Source organism: Takifugu rubripes, chromosome 13, assembly GCF_901000725.2.
Source record: "Takifugu rubripes chromosome 13, fTakRub1.2, whole genome shotgun sequence".
Lineage (NCBI taxonomy): Eukaryota > Metazoa > Chordata > Actinopteri > Tetraodontiformes > Tetraodontidae > Takifugu > Takifugu rubripes.
In genome coordinates, this window is record NC_042297.1 from 13,932,278 (window position 1) to 13,944,048 (window position 11,771).

The following is an 11,771-nucleotide window of genomic DNA, read 5'->3' on the forward strand; positions in this document are numbered from 1 at the left end:
GGCCTGATTTCACAGTTAAAAATCTGCACGTTTGAGTAAAGCTGACTGTGGTGTAATTTATGTTTTGTAGTGTTGAATTTTGTGTTTTTAGCGGACAGTGATTAACAAAATAAACAACCGTTTTGTGGTATGGGCGAGCAATCTATTTCTGCAGTTCCCCTGTATTGCCGCTAGAAGGCGTTGTCGATAAAGTGGAACATTGGTTGTTGTGACGTATAAAGTTCCTGTGTCAACTTCCGGTACCTCTCTTCTACGGTCCAAGTCAAGATGGTGGGTACCGACCGGCACGGCTAGTTTCTGCAGCGCTCACAGTCTGTCGCAATCCTCGCTGTCTGTCGGCCAACCAAGCGACTATCGGCCCCTATTTGAGCTCTTACTACACAAGGATCTTAGGATCGCAAAAATTTCCATGCACTTCCCTGGTTTTAAGTACAAAAATGTGTAAATGCTTAATGATACAAGCTAACAGGCTAATGTGTGAATAGCACAAAAATAAGAGTATCATCAGTACACACGAATAAATCTTTTCTTATAAATTTGATTTCAAGCACTGTCATTCTTGCCTTGAGATTGCATCTGAAATTAATTGTAAAAAAAAAAAAAGTATATGGCTTTCATGGCTCGTTCTCAGTGCTTTTAAGCTGATCTTGAGGAACTACGGTAATCAATTAAATGTGAAGGGAGATATTTCGTGGTCAGGAAAGCTTTCACTAATATTCGGGGATTTAACCTTCCTCTGCCCACTCGCCACTTAAAACTAATTTAAATAGCTTTGTGTAGAAAATAGAAGACACCTCTTTGAGTTTTCCTTGTCTGTGGCCCAGTCTTTTGATTTATTGCTGATTTCTCCTCAGGGACGAGTCAGGACCAAGACGGTGAAGAAGGCCTCCAGGGTCATCATAGAGAAGTATTACACTCGCCTGGGCAGTGACTTCCACACCAACAAGAGAGTGTGTGAGGATATCGCCATCATCCCCAGCAAACCTCTGCGCAACAAGATCGCTGGGTGAGTAAAGAATAAAACCCTTGTGTTTATGGAACAGATGTAGTAAAACTGAACTGATACAGCAAAATGTGAACAAACAACTGAAGCAGATTTGTGCCGCGTCTGTCTGACGTAGCTATGTGACACACCTGATGAAGCGTATCCAACGTGGTCCAGTCAGAGGAATCTCCATCAAGCTGCAGGAGGAGGAGAGGGAGAGGAGGGACAACTACGTCCCCGAGGTCAGCTCACACTCTCCAGCAGTGACATGTCTGCTCTAATGTCTGTCTCTCTGTGGGCTTAATACACGGCAAAACATCCTTTTGTCCTCTAGATTTCTGCTCTGGATCGGGAGCTCATCGAGGTCGACACAGACACCAAAGAAATGCTCAAGTTGCTGGTGAGTGTAAAAGTGTAGAAAAGCAGCCATTGACAACCCTTCCTGAATGACTACCAATTCAATATGAAAATGTGTTTTGAGTAACTTTGGAGTTCAAATTGACCCTTTAATCGTGTTCACTGGAATCAAATTCATCCTGCAGGATTTTGGAGGTCTTTCTAAACTTCAAGTCACTCAGCCATCTGTTGGAATGGACTTCCGAACCCCACGATGATGCAGAATCCTGTTATGATTCAATAAAACCTTGTCATTAAAATCTGGGGTCATCTGTGCTTGCCAAATACTGTTGATTTGAAATTACAACTCCCACAAGATGGAGTCCAGCCAGGTAGAAAACTGCTTTCATGAGGAAAAGCAGCGCTGTCTGAAACCACCCCCATATATTACAATATATTACTATAATATTACTATAGCACGTATGCCAACGGTCCAAGCGAGGATCACTGTACACTATGCAAAGTGCTCGGTGTATCCCATAATCCACTGCAAAAAGACACGCTTGAGTGTGTCAAGTAGTTTGCTCAAGCCTACTCAGGAGTGCATGTTTGACGCAGCGTGGGATCCCAAACTGGTGCCTTCCTGGTAGGACAGAAAACCCAGCTAGACTGGGCCTTGTGGGAATGGGTTGATGACAGCTGCTCTATCAGGATATTTCGGCTTTAAAACAATTAGCAATTTTCAGGCTTATTGAATCATCCCGAGTCATCAGGTCATGAGAATTAACTATGTAGCAACACAACATTAAGAAGAGTTGTGGGGAGCAGATTTGTATTTGGTTTTTTTTTTGGTTTTAAGACAAAAGCCTATGGGACATTTAGATCAAAGTTCTAAGTGCAACTATTCATTTCCAGTGATTTGAAGAATCTCAGACGGGCTGAATAAAACCAGGAGCTGTAGAATAACCTCCTGAAATCTCATTTCAGTAGTCTTAAGCTAAAGGCAACATTTTTCTGGGTTGTTAACCGTTGCCCAAAGCAGCCGGCATGTAGAAACTGTTCTGCAGCTCAGTGACGCACCAACACCCACAAGGGCAGTAAAAACCTTTACAGCCATGAAAGAATCCAGACATGAGCAATAATGCTTAAACACCTTTATTGTGCCCAATCTGAACATATTCCACAACTGTAAGTAGCAGCAAACTTGGCAGACCACAATGAGGTAGACTTTGAGAACTCTAAAAAGCAGCTGGGCTAAAAGAGACAACAAGCTCAGCATGACGAAACCTAATGATAGAGAAAAGACACGTTGGTCTTTGGCACAGCTTATTTATGCATTTATATCCAACTGGAACAGGGAAGGCAAAAATGGGATAAGAAAGCATGGAATCATTCTACTGGGGTCTACTCAAGCACTGGATAGATTTTATCAGCTCAGTGGAAGTTCTTACATTCAACAGGAAACAAGCAGCTGTCCCAACCCAGGCACGTCCCCCTGCTGATGTAAAAAAGTGATTAAAAAACATTTGCCACCTCTCCAAACGTGCAAATTAAAAAGTGCAAAAAATCAAAACTGCGCATGTTAATTGTTCATTCGCTCTAGTCTTGAGAAATTGATGGTTGGAGTAGAATTGTATCCAGTACGATGTACATTTAATCTACCTGGACTAACAGAGTTTAAAGTCACTTTCCAACATTTGTGCCAATTCAGTTTAAATTTGGGAGGGCGATTTTAAAACAAAAAAAGCCACAGAAAAATGTTTGAGGAAGAAAAAAAAAACCGAAACTAAAAAGGGGGTTCTCCCATCAGCCACCTGGTAGAATTCTGTTCAAAAGTTTTCATGTCATGACTTAAAACCGTTGTGTACAAATTAGTAAAAAACTGCGTAAAAATGTCTGAAATGCGACTGGTTAAATGAAGCTCAACATTCAGGTCACAAAAGTAAGAAACACCAGCTGGCCTGCACAGGAAAAAACGGATGCCAACTGGGGGTACGGGAAAGGGGGAGGGAAAAAACTAAAAATTTAAAGGCACTGTATGGCGTTTGCCAATGAACGGCAATGAGACTTGCGTGATTGCTCTTCACTATGCAACACATGTAAAGAAAACCAAAAAAAAAAATAGAAAAAAAAAAAAGAAATGGGATTTTTCATCCACTTCTTAACCACAGGCTGACTCCCATCTCTGGCCACAAGTCTGGGGGGGAAAATGCAACTGTGAAGGGCCCCTCGTCGCTCCCAAAGTCACTGTGCATAGTGCCACTGTGAACAACAGCAAAAAGGTAGCAAGTGCAAAAGTGAACATTTTCTACAGTGATATCCCAGTGCCTGGTGTAGTGCCGGGGTGCCCTCGCACCGAGGGACAGGCGGCACACGTGCTCTCCTTGGCAGGCAGCCTCGCCCCTGAACAGAGGGGGCTCCTCCTCTGGCCCTTCGGAGGGTTTGGATCCGTCCGCTCTAGCTGGAGTCCCTGTTCTTCTGGTTGCGCATGAGGGGCCGGTGGTTGCTCAAGATGTCCATGGAGTGCTGCCAGTGCCAGCAGGAGCGGCAGTAGTACTTGAAGCAGGCCTGGAGTCAGAGTGGCCGAGTGTCACAGGGGTCAACACTCCTGGCCAACAGCTCAGACATTCTACAAAACCTGCATTCATTCAAAGTCTTTACAGGCAAACGGATGACAAATGTTTTGTTCTGGAGACGGCGTCCAACGTTTAACTGGTTTCCCATTTATATCATTTTCAAAGCGCAGCTTTAAAAGAAGAAAGTTGCTGATTCTTCACCATGACTATGAGGGCAGTACCAGGATATATTTAAGATGCAACCTAATCTATATTGACAGACTGGAAGGTTTATTACTGCAGATTGGACTGACCTGGTCTCTGCAGAAGAAAGGCCCAGGTTGGCGGAGGCAAACCTGACACATGGAGTCTTCCAGGTAAGGATCAATCTGGACCTGAGTTATAGAAAAGGATGATTTCAAGAGCGAGGCAAACCTACCAGCAAACATCCTCCTGACCCCAGAACTCAACTATATTTATTCAATTGAGAAATCTTAAAGCTTTAATATGTTCTTTCTTCAAACTGGATATTCTGAACATCTGAAACAATTTACTCCCATCAGTACTGATGCCAACTGAGACCATAAAAACTTAAAGTACTTACCTTCTTTGTAAACTTGGGCGTTTTGATCTCAACAAACGCGGCGCACACAGCCTTCAGGTAACTGCGCTGATTGTTAAAAGTGACACGACCAGAACCTGTAAAATCAGTCACTTTGTTTCTACACTTTCTGGCTGATGGGCAGGAGTTGAAAATATATCTGGACAGCTGCTGACGAGCGTGAACTCACCTATGGGGTACTTGTGTTTGTCCGTGTCGATGCCGGCGTACATGACCCCTCCAAAGAGGTCGTTCATGATGCTGGCCAGCGCCTCGGCGTTCAGCATGCCGTGCAGAGCGCCCACAAACACCGTCTTACTCGGATCCAAACGTTGGGCTGGACAGCGCACGTAGTTGCTGTCCGAGATCACCCAGGGGATCACCTGGACCTGGAGCAGAAACAAGCAGCCATATCAACGGTACCACAGAACAGAAGCGCATGCTGAGGGTCCCGTGACCCAAGATTTCTCAGCTTAGGTGGATCCTCGTGTCTCGTCTGGTTGGTTTCTACTCACGTCCTTGCATCGCATCCTGCGGCTAGACATCTTGAAGTAGTACTCTCGGTTGTCCTCGGGGTGAAAGGGGTCTTGGGAGCAGGCGTGGAGCAGCGCACGCACGGACTTGTCACTTTCAAACACCAGGTAGACGTACCCTGCAAAGCAAACGCTGCTTTACTGGACTCCCTCAGCACCACTGAACCCGGCGCAGCGAGGGCCAGCTTTGCTCCACTAACACTGTCCTGGAGCTCAATAAGTAGAGCGGTCGTGTTGAGGATGCAAGTAAAATACTAGTCAACAGCTGCACTGAAGTCTCAAAAATATCTATTGGTAGTTTTTATATCGAGACATTTCAGGAGGTGATGTTCTGTCCAGTACTTATCTGCCTAAAGTAGGCCCCCAGGAGCCATAAAACCAGCACCAGGGGATTAGAGAGTCAAGCAGATGCTAAAAGAGGGAATATAAATTTGAAAATCCCAGAGTTCCACAACCAAGAATACCTTGTCCTACATTGAACAGTGAAAGTCACCACCCTTCCTGAATCTACCTCCATGTTTTCAATACCCAAACAGTTTGAGGGGTCAGACTCACCAATGTGCCATGCACCCACCAGTGCCACCAGGAATCCACAAATTAAAAATTAGCCTACCGGTTTACCTTACCTTTAGCCACATTACCTTTGGGAGGACAGCGAGGGTGTTTTCCATCCTTACCCGGCCACTCCACACTCAGAGGGCCGTAGGCACTGAAGGTGTTGACCAGGCCAGCTGTGACAGAGAGAGGGATGGTTCAAGCTGAGCAGCCTGGATTTAGTGTTGGTCGATAGTTCAAACTGAAGCAAAATGAATCCCTCAAACATTGAGTTACATATGGATGAAGCACCCATTTGTGTCTCAACATGCCATTTGGTTATTTCACCACAAGTAAAAAGGATCACATTTGCATAAACATGCATAGCCAGAGTTTTCCCTGAGAATTTAGAAGTAAGAAATCCAAAATATATTGATGGATCAATCACATATCCCTTCATAAATTAAGAAGTTTAGACACAATCCTGCTCATCCAAGTTTTACTGAAGTAGGAATGGATACAGCACCTAAGAGCACTACCACCAATACTGGTTCTCATGGGCAGGAAAAACCAAACCGGGTCATCGTTACCTTCTGTGATGTCCCAGGGAACGCCACCGAGAAAGACCTTGCAGGAATACAGAGGATCCTTGTTGTTCCTGGGAGGCAGCTGACCACTCCAGGTGAAGGTGGCTTCATTAACAGCTGAGGAGTTCAAAGAGATTCAGGCCTCCATCCCCAAAGCCTGACAGGACTGGCAGATATTCAATGGTTGCGTTTTGAGGCATTTCTCATACCTGCAGCCTGTCTGTGCAGCCGAGCCTCTCTCTCGATGCTGAAGGTGTCGTCTGACTGCTCAAGCATGTCGGCACCGGGCCATGGAGAGCCAGAACGCCAGCGGCGGGAAAGGGCAGAAGAGGCAGGGCTGGCACTAGACGGTGGAGTCAGAGGAGAGCTGGAGTCCTGTGGATCTAGACGGGAGCCCAGTCGCAGCAGATCCTTCTGCATGTTTGAAGCGAGATAAGGCAGGGGAGGGGAAATCCGCAAAGTGGACTGCAGAGAAAACACATTCTTACCAGAAGTGATGCCGAGCGGTGGGTGCTACAGGCTGCTAAGGCAATTTGAACAAATCTACATGATCACATAATCCAAGATTCCATCATTATGACAATTTAGCATCAACACTGATGCAACAGGACAACTGAACCAGATCTTTTCTAGCCAATATTATGTAGTTTCTGTGTAGTCAATAAAACATTGAGACAGTAGTTTGGATGTTTAAGGAACCAATTGATAGTCTCCAAACAAAACTGTAGCAGTGAATTGTTAAGTACTCACCAACATGTCACAGAGGTGGTCTGAGCCAGAGCTGAAGCCGCTGGTCTCCGAGTCTTCGGGACTGCTGGAGCGAGAGTCTAAAAAGGAGCTCGAGTCCAGCCGGTTTGCCATGCGAGCCATGCTGGGGAACTTTTCCAAGAAGTCCGGAGTCAAGCTCATGGACTCGGGGGGCAGGTAGCCAGGTGGTTTTCCTAGGATGCTACTGAAGGGGCTGTTCAGCAGACCAAGCACTGGAGGGACAGCAAAATTTGTCAGCAATCATCTGAAAAATAAAAATGGAGGTATGCCAAACCCTTCAAGCCAATGAAGGGACAATAAGGACAAAGACTAAACCAGTCGTAAATCTGCAGATGACGTAAAGCCTGAGCCGCCCGAGTTTAGCATAGACTCAACGATTGTGACGTCTGGTCAATTCTTTCAGTGACTGAGGGCGAGTGTGCTCACACAAGCATCCAATACTGACAATAATGACCAAAGAACGTCTCACAGAATCAAAGATTACCCATAAAAAAATGCCAAGTCACTTTAAAAAAAATAAAATAAAAAAAAATGCATTTGTTCTAGAGAAAATCTTAAGCAGCACAAACCTTCGTTTCCACGGGAAGTACAAAGGATATTGAAACCGTCTCCACCATCCAAAATAACCACGCAGGAGGGCTCCAGCTGACAGTCACAACTGCACCAAATTCTGCAGCAGCACTGCTTAGCAAGAGTTCTAACCAGCGTCTCAGGACAATCGGGCCTTTCAAACCACCAAGTCTTTACTGGTTTTGTTCATCTGCAGTTTTATTTTTAAACTGTGCTCAGACAGTAAATACAGCCATTCAGTGGTTTGGTGCCCATTTAGGAAACAAGACAGCCAAAAAGCTACTGACACATCTATGCAGACATGAGCCTGCGACAGGATTATTCTGCTCTGGGCAGCTTTCAAAATCTGGCCCACTTTGTCACAGGCCCAGTTTAGAAAACTAATTTAAGTTATGCATGGTTAGTTCACAGATGACTCGTGACAAGCTGGCAACCGAAAATGCTCACGTGTTTGTATGTTAACCAAGGGTGGGGGGGGGCTTGATCCCATTTTCAGTTTATATTAAAAAAAAATGAAACAAGTATCTGTTCTAGCAACAGGTGAGAGAAGCTGATAAAATGTGCACTACAGGTTGAAGACAAGCACCATTATAATGTCATGACTGCTGGATGCAGCAACACAAAAATGCTACATCATCCTCCCTGGTGATGTGACAGCCTGTTCCCACTCAGTCCCTTTAATGACACGTCACAAAAATGAGGGCTACGTGAATAAAAGCACAAAACATCTGAGCGCTGTACGATCTAAAAGTCCAAATTCAGGGCTTACTCTGTCAAACTAAGAAGAAACGATACTCACTAGATGGGGAGCTGGTCTGGACCTGGGAGGGGGACGCGTGAATGTCCGTGTCCTGGTTGCTCCAGGGTCTGTCCCATCCAGACAGCCGCAGAGATTGGAGGCCCAGGCCCAGGTCTGTGACACCCGGCGGCGCCCTGGATGATGCCATCTCCTCGGAGCCAGGCACACCACAGTTGGGGAAGAGCATCCTCCTGCTGCCCACTGCAGCCAGCTCCGACTCTTTTGGGTCCGAGGTCCAGTTCAGAGAAACAGAAATAGAACTGTTAAATGAGCTGTTAAATCTGTGTCACACAGAAACAGACAGTCAACAAATTACTAAGGAAGAATCCATAATCCTTCCCTCATGTCTCGCCCTACCCTGCCTGACGGGAAGCTAACCTGCTGCCTCTGCGCTCGGTGGAACAGCCATGCATCTCCATCCACATCACTGACCTACCTAGCAGCATGTGACATGGCTGCTGATGCATCCACACACCCCTGCTAATGACATCAGCCCCCCCACCTCCCTGCGTCCTAGCCTAACAAGTAATGAAAAATTCCTGTCAGAGCTATTGGCTCGTTGAGAGAAGCACTCCCCTCTGGCACAACATGTCTTCAAGTGAATGTAAGAGCCGTCACCACCGTTGCTGCTGCTGCTGCTTACTCTGGATCTAGCCTCGTTTCCTGAGTGAGCTGACAGGAGGGAGGGAGGGAGGGAGGGAGGGAGGCTGGGGCGGGAGGCAGCCTGGGAGCCGTGACTCAGCAGACCGGATTTAAAGAACTTTAGCGTTGATGCTCAAAACTAAACCAGATTTAAACAAGTAAAGGAGGAAATAAGAGCGCTTATTTCTGAACAGGGGATGATCAAAAAAAAAAAAAAAAAAAGGCATGTAGAGTTTCGCCGTAGCCGAAGCAGCTGACTGATCAGATGTTGACGATCAGATGTTGACGATCAGATGTTGAACCACCAGCTCCTCCCTTCCCTCCCCAGCCTGGAAAGCACCCAACTGCCAGCCGAAGCCCTGATTCAGCAACAGTGGGCAGGGGTGGAGGGTCAGCGAGGCTGCTGCACAAAGTTTAACTCCGTTTGGAGCAAGACAATTTAGACAGGCATCACTTATCTAATGGCTAAATACTGTTCTGCTACCATGTTGAGCCGGGAGAAAAGGGCAATTCATCTCACCTAAAAAAGAATTATAATGAGGCTGCTCCTCACAAGAGCAGGTAGGTCAGCAGCCGAATCAAGAAAAGGACACCGTTACTGTGCCGAGCTTAAAGCTTGGCAAATTTTACCAACAGGAAAAAAAAACAACCAACCCTGGAGCTGCTGCAATGCAGCATGAATCAGCTGCTGGCAGCCGAGCAAAGTCGAGCAGATTGAAACACTGGCTATGAAAGTGACCCCGAAATATGTAACTCTTCAACTTTAATAAAAGCTTAAATACAGTCGGGATCAGTTTAATATCAAGAACTGCAACTGGGTGTTGCAATGCCAACATTTCCAAGTTTAAACCCTTCTCATCCTGCACCCAGGCCATGAGCTCAATGTCAAGGTGGTGCAAGACTTACGTTTTCCACTCTATTCAAAATAATGATTTATTGGAGATACAGTTAACATCCTCCAACCTCATTCTGTGATGTTGGACGGCATCGGTTGACTTAACACTACAGATACTCAATGACCACAGTTGTCAACAAAGACCATTACGGTAAATCCACCCTAGCTTCACACACTGACAGCAATCCTATCATTTCTATGTCTCAAAGTTCCCCAAACAAACTTTTTAGACGCCACAACTCATTAACAGTTTTAATGCAGTAGAAATAATATAAGGGGATTTTTATATTGGTTTTCTTAAAGTGTTAGAGGGAAATGCAGCTGGATAACTGAGGGCTTGCTGGGTTAGCTTTAGCCTTTAGTCGCGTAAACACGGCTGCAATGTAGCTGCCGACAATGTAAATTAAATGTAAGTTGCGTTATAACCCTGGAAGAAACGCATAAACGGACTTTACCACACAGCATGTCCTGCTTCCCCTTAGTGTTGTTGGGTGTGGTGCACACACCGGTAAAATCCAGGGCGTTGCCCAACATGGTGTTCATCCTGCGGAAGATGTCCGCGTTGCTGCAGGTGGACAAGGCCGGAGATTCGGTGTCTGAGCTCTCCGGCCTGCGGGTATCGGTTCTCTGCAGTCAAAAGTGAAATATGGGCCAATTTAAGTCTGTTGGGGCTCAAACACAAACACAAATTGTTGAGGTGGCATCAAATGCTTGGCTATTTTCAACAGGAGGTCTTCTGAAGTTGGCGGTTTTTAGCTCGCGCACACCGTTAGCCAAATGGAAGCGATTTAAGCTAATCAATTATTTTAAGTTTTTCCACTCACCAAGGAAAAAGCCATGACGCAGACTGACACCCTAAGACAAATGTCACAACAACAGGCGTCGCCGCAACCTAAAAGGCCATTTTATCAAGTCTGCTAACCGGCTAATTAAGCTCAATTCAGGGAACGTGTGCGCGGCCAATGGCAGTGGCACGTGGGCCAGGAGGTGTTCACGTGCCCCACTTCAAAAGTGTGCCGACACAGTGCACGCGAGTGTTTCTGTTTATGATTTAAGAAAATGAAGGTTTACTTCTGTTTATTGTTTACGTTTTCTACCAATTAAAAATTATATTTCAATAATCTTGAGGTTTGTTTGGTTTTTTTTTAATGTTATCTCCGTAATTTACAAGAGAATTCTGGCCACATAGAATATGTTCCCTAATAGCTAATTACATGTAGATAACGAACATACATGGAAGTCACTCTTTTACAAGCTCACAGTTCTTCAAGTCCTTCTATTTATTCATTTTATTCCGAACAACCCACATTTCTATGTCAAACATTTGTAATTACCACCTGTTCTGACTTTCCCCCCATGACTAAAACTAGAATATGATTACTGTAATTACTCTAGCAAAGGCCACTTCACTCACCTCTCCAACATTTACCTGAGAAGTGGAAATAAGTATGGATGTAAATGGTGTCGTCATTATTTATTTTTGTCTTCCAGGGAAGCTGCAGGACACATGAAGGAAACAGCCCAAATGAAGAAACCCCCCTGTGTTGTAGAGTCTCTGAAAGTAACCCCGATTAGATGAGGGATTAACTATCACAAACACACTAGACCACAAAAAAAAAACACTTCAATATTTTTGGCTTTGGAAACCAAGAGTTGAACCACCTGAGATCGTCAAAGTTGTGTGCAGAAATTAGGTGTTTACAAATTTCAGGCAGAAAATCTATTAAATGTGACAGTCAGGTATTTTCCAATGTACACAGACTCCAGGCAGACACTGCTGCTGCAGAAAGCCTCAGGAGAGACGAGGCCATAATGGAAACAATACAGAAACACAGTGTAACACAGGGTGATGAACGTGATTGTATCTCCATTTGTAATGTATCAATCATATATGCATGGACCTTCGTGCAGCAGCAATTTAGAATATGATTTAGATTGAAATGATCCGACTGGATGGTTTGAAGGG

General features: G+C 45.1%; 2 protein-coding genes across 10 annotated transcripts; one reads left to right on the top strand and one right to left on the bottom strand.

Annotated features, from left to right (window-relative positions):
* Window positions 1-127: 127 nt before the first annotated feature.
* LOC101074802 (40S ribosomal protein S17-like) lies at window positions 128-1,641 on the top strand. The gene is made up of 5 exons (XM_011609943.2): window positions 128-270; window positions 855-1,006; window positions 1,122-1,227; window positions 1,320-1,385; window positions 1,528-1,641. Exons 1-5 carry the CDS (start codon window positions 268-270, stop codon window positions 1,597-1,599), a joined length of 399 nt encoding a protein of 132 aa, XP_011608245.1. The 5' UTR covers window positions 128-267; the 3' UTR covers window positions 1,600-1,641.
* Window positions 1,642-2,458: 817 nt separating this feature from the next.
* LOC101075024 (cytoplasmic polyadenylation element-binding protein 1) lies at window positions 2,459-10,789 on the bottom strand. 9 transcript variants are annotated; one of them, XR_965021.2, is made up of 13 exons: window positions 10,630-10,786; window positions 10,261-10,432; window positions 8,269-8,487; window positions 6,882-7,111; window positions 6,341-6,596; window positions 6,135-6,248; window positions 5,637-5,741; window positions 4,993-5,129; window positions 4,668-4,866; window positions 4,481-4,575; window positions 4,191-4,271; window positions 2,773-3,889; window positions 2,459-2,608 (listed from the first exon to the last, which is right to left on the bottom strand). XR_965021.2 is itself a non-coding variant. In XM_029846620.1 (13 exons), the coding sequence occupies exons 1-12, from the start codon at window positions 10,642-10,644 to the stop codon at window positions 2,775-2,777; spliced, it is 1,668 nt and encodes a 555-aa protein (XP_029702480.1). In that variant the 5' UTR covers window positions 10,645-10,789; the 3' UTR covers window positions 2,459-2,608; window positions 2,773-2,774. The 9 variants fall into 9 exon arrangements, 8 of the variants coding, with proteins under 8 accessions (XP_029702480.1, XP_029702479.1, XP_029702478.1 ...); XM_029846620.1 differs by having other exon boundaries at window positions 2,773-2,819; window positions 10,630-10,789; XM_029846619.1 differs by having other exon boundaries at window positions 2,459-2,819; window positions 10,630-10,788.
* Between the last annotated feature and the right edge of the window lie 982 nt (window positions 10,790-11,771).

What these genes read in the sequence shown, in the direction of transcription:
- LOC101074802 (XM_011609943.2), top strand. An exon ending in CTGCGCAACAAGATCGCTGG is followed by an intron (nt 1,007 to 1,121) that starts GTGAGTAAAGAA and finishes TGTCTGACGTAG; the next exon opens with CTATGTGACACACCTGATGA. An exon ending in AAGAAATGCTCAAGTTGCTG is followed by an intron (nt 1,386 to 1,527) that starts GTGAGTGTAAAA and finishes TTCATCCTGCAG; the next exon opens with GATTTTGGAGGTCTTTCTAA.
- LOC101075024 (XM_011609944.2), bottom strand. An exon ending in GAAGCAGGACATGCTGTGTG is followed by an intron (nt 8,488 to 10,260) that starts GTAAAGTCCGTT and finishes CGGACCCAAAAG; the next exon opens with AGTCGGAGCTGGCTGCAGTG. An exon ending in GCAGGATGCGATGCAAGGAC is followed by an intron (nt 4,867 to 4,992) that starts GTGAGTAGAAAC and finishes TTTCTGCTCCAG; the next exon opens with GTCCAGGTGATCCCCTGGGT.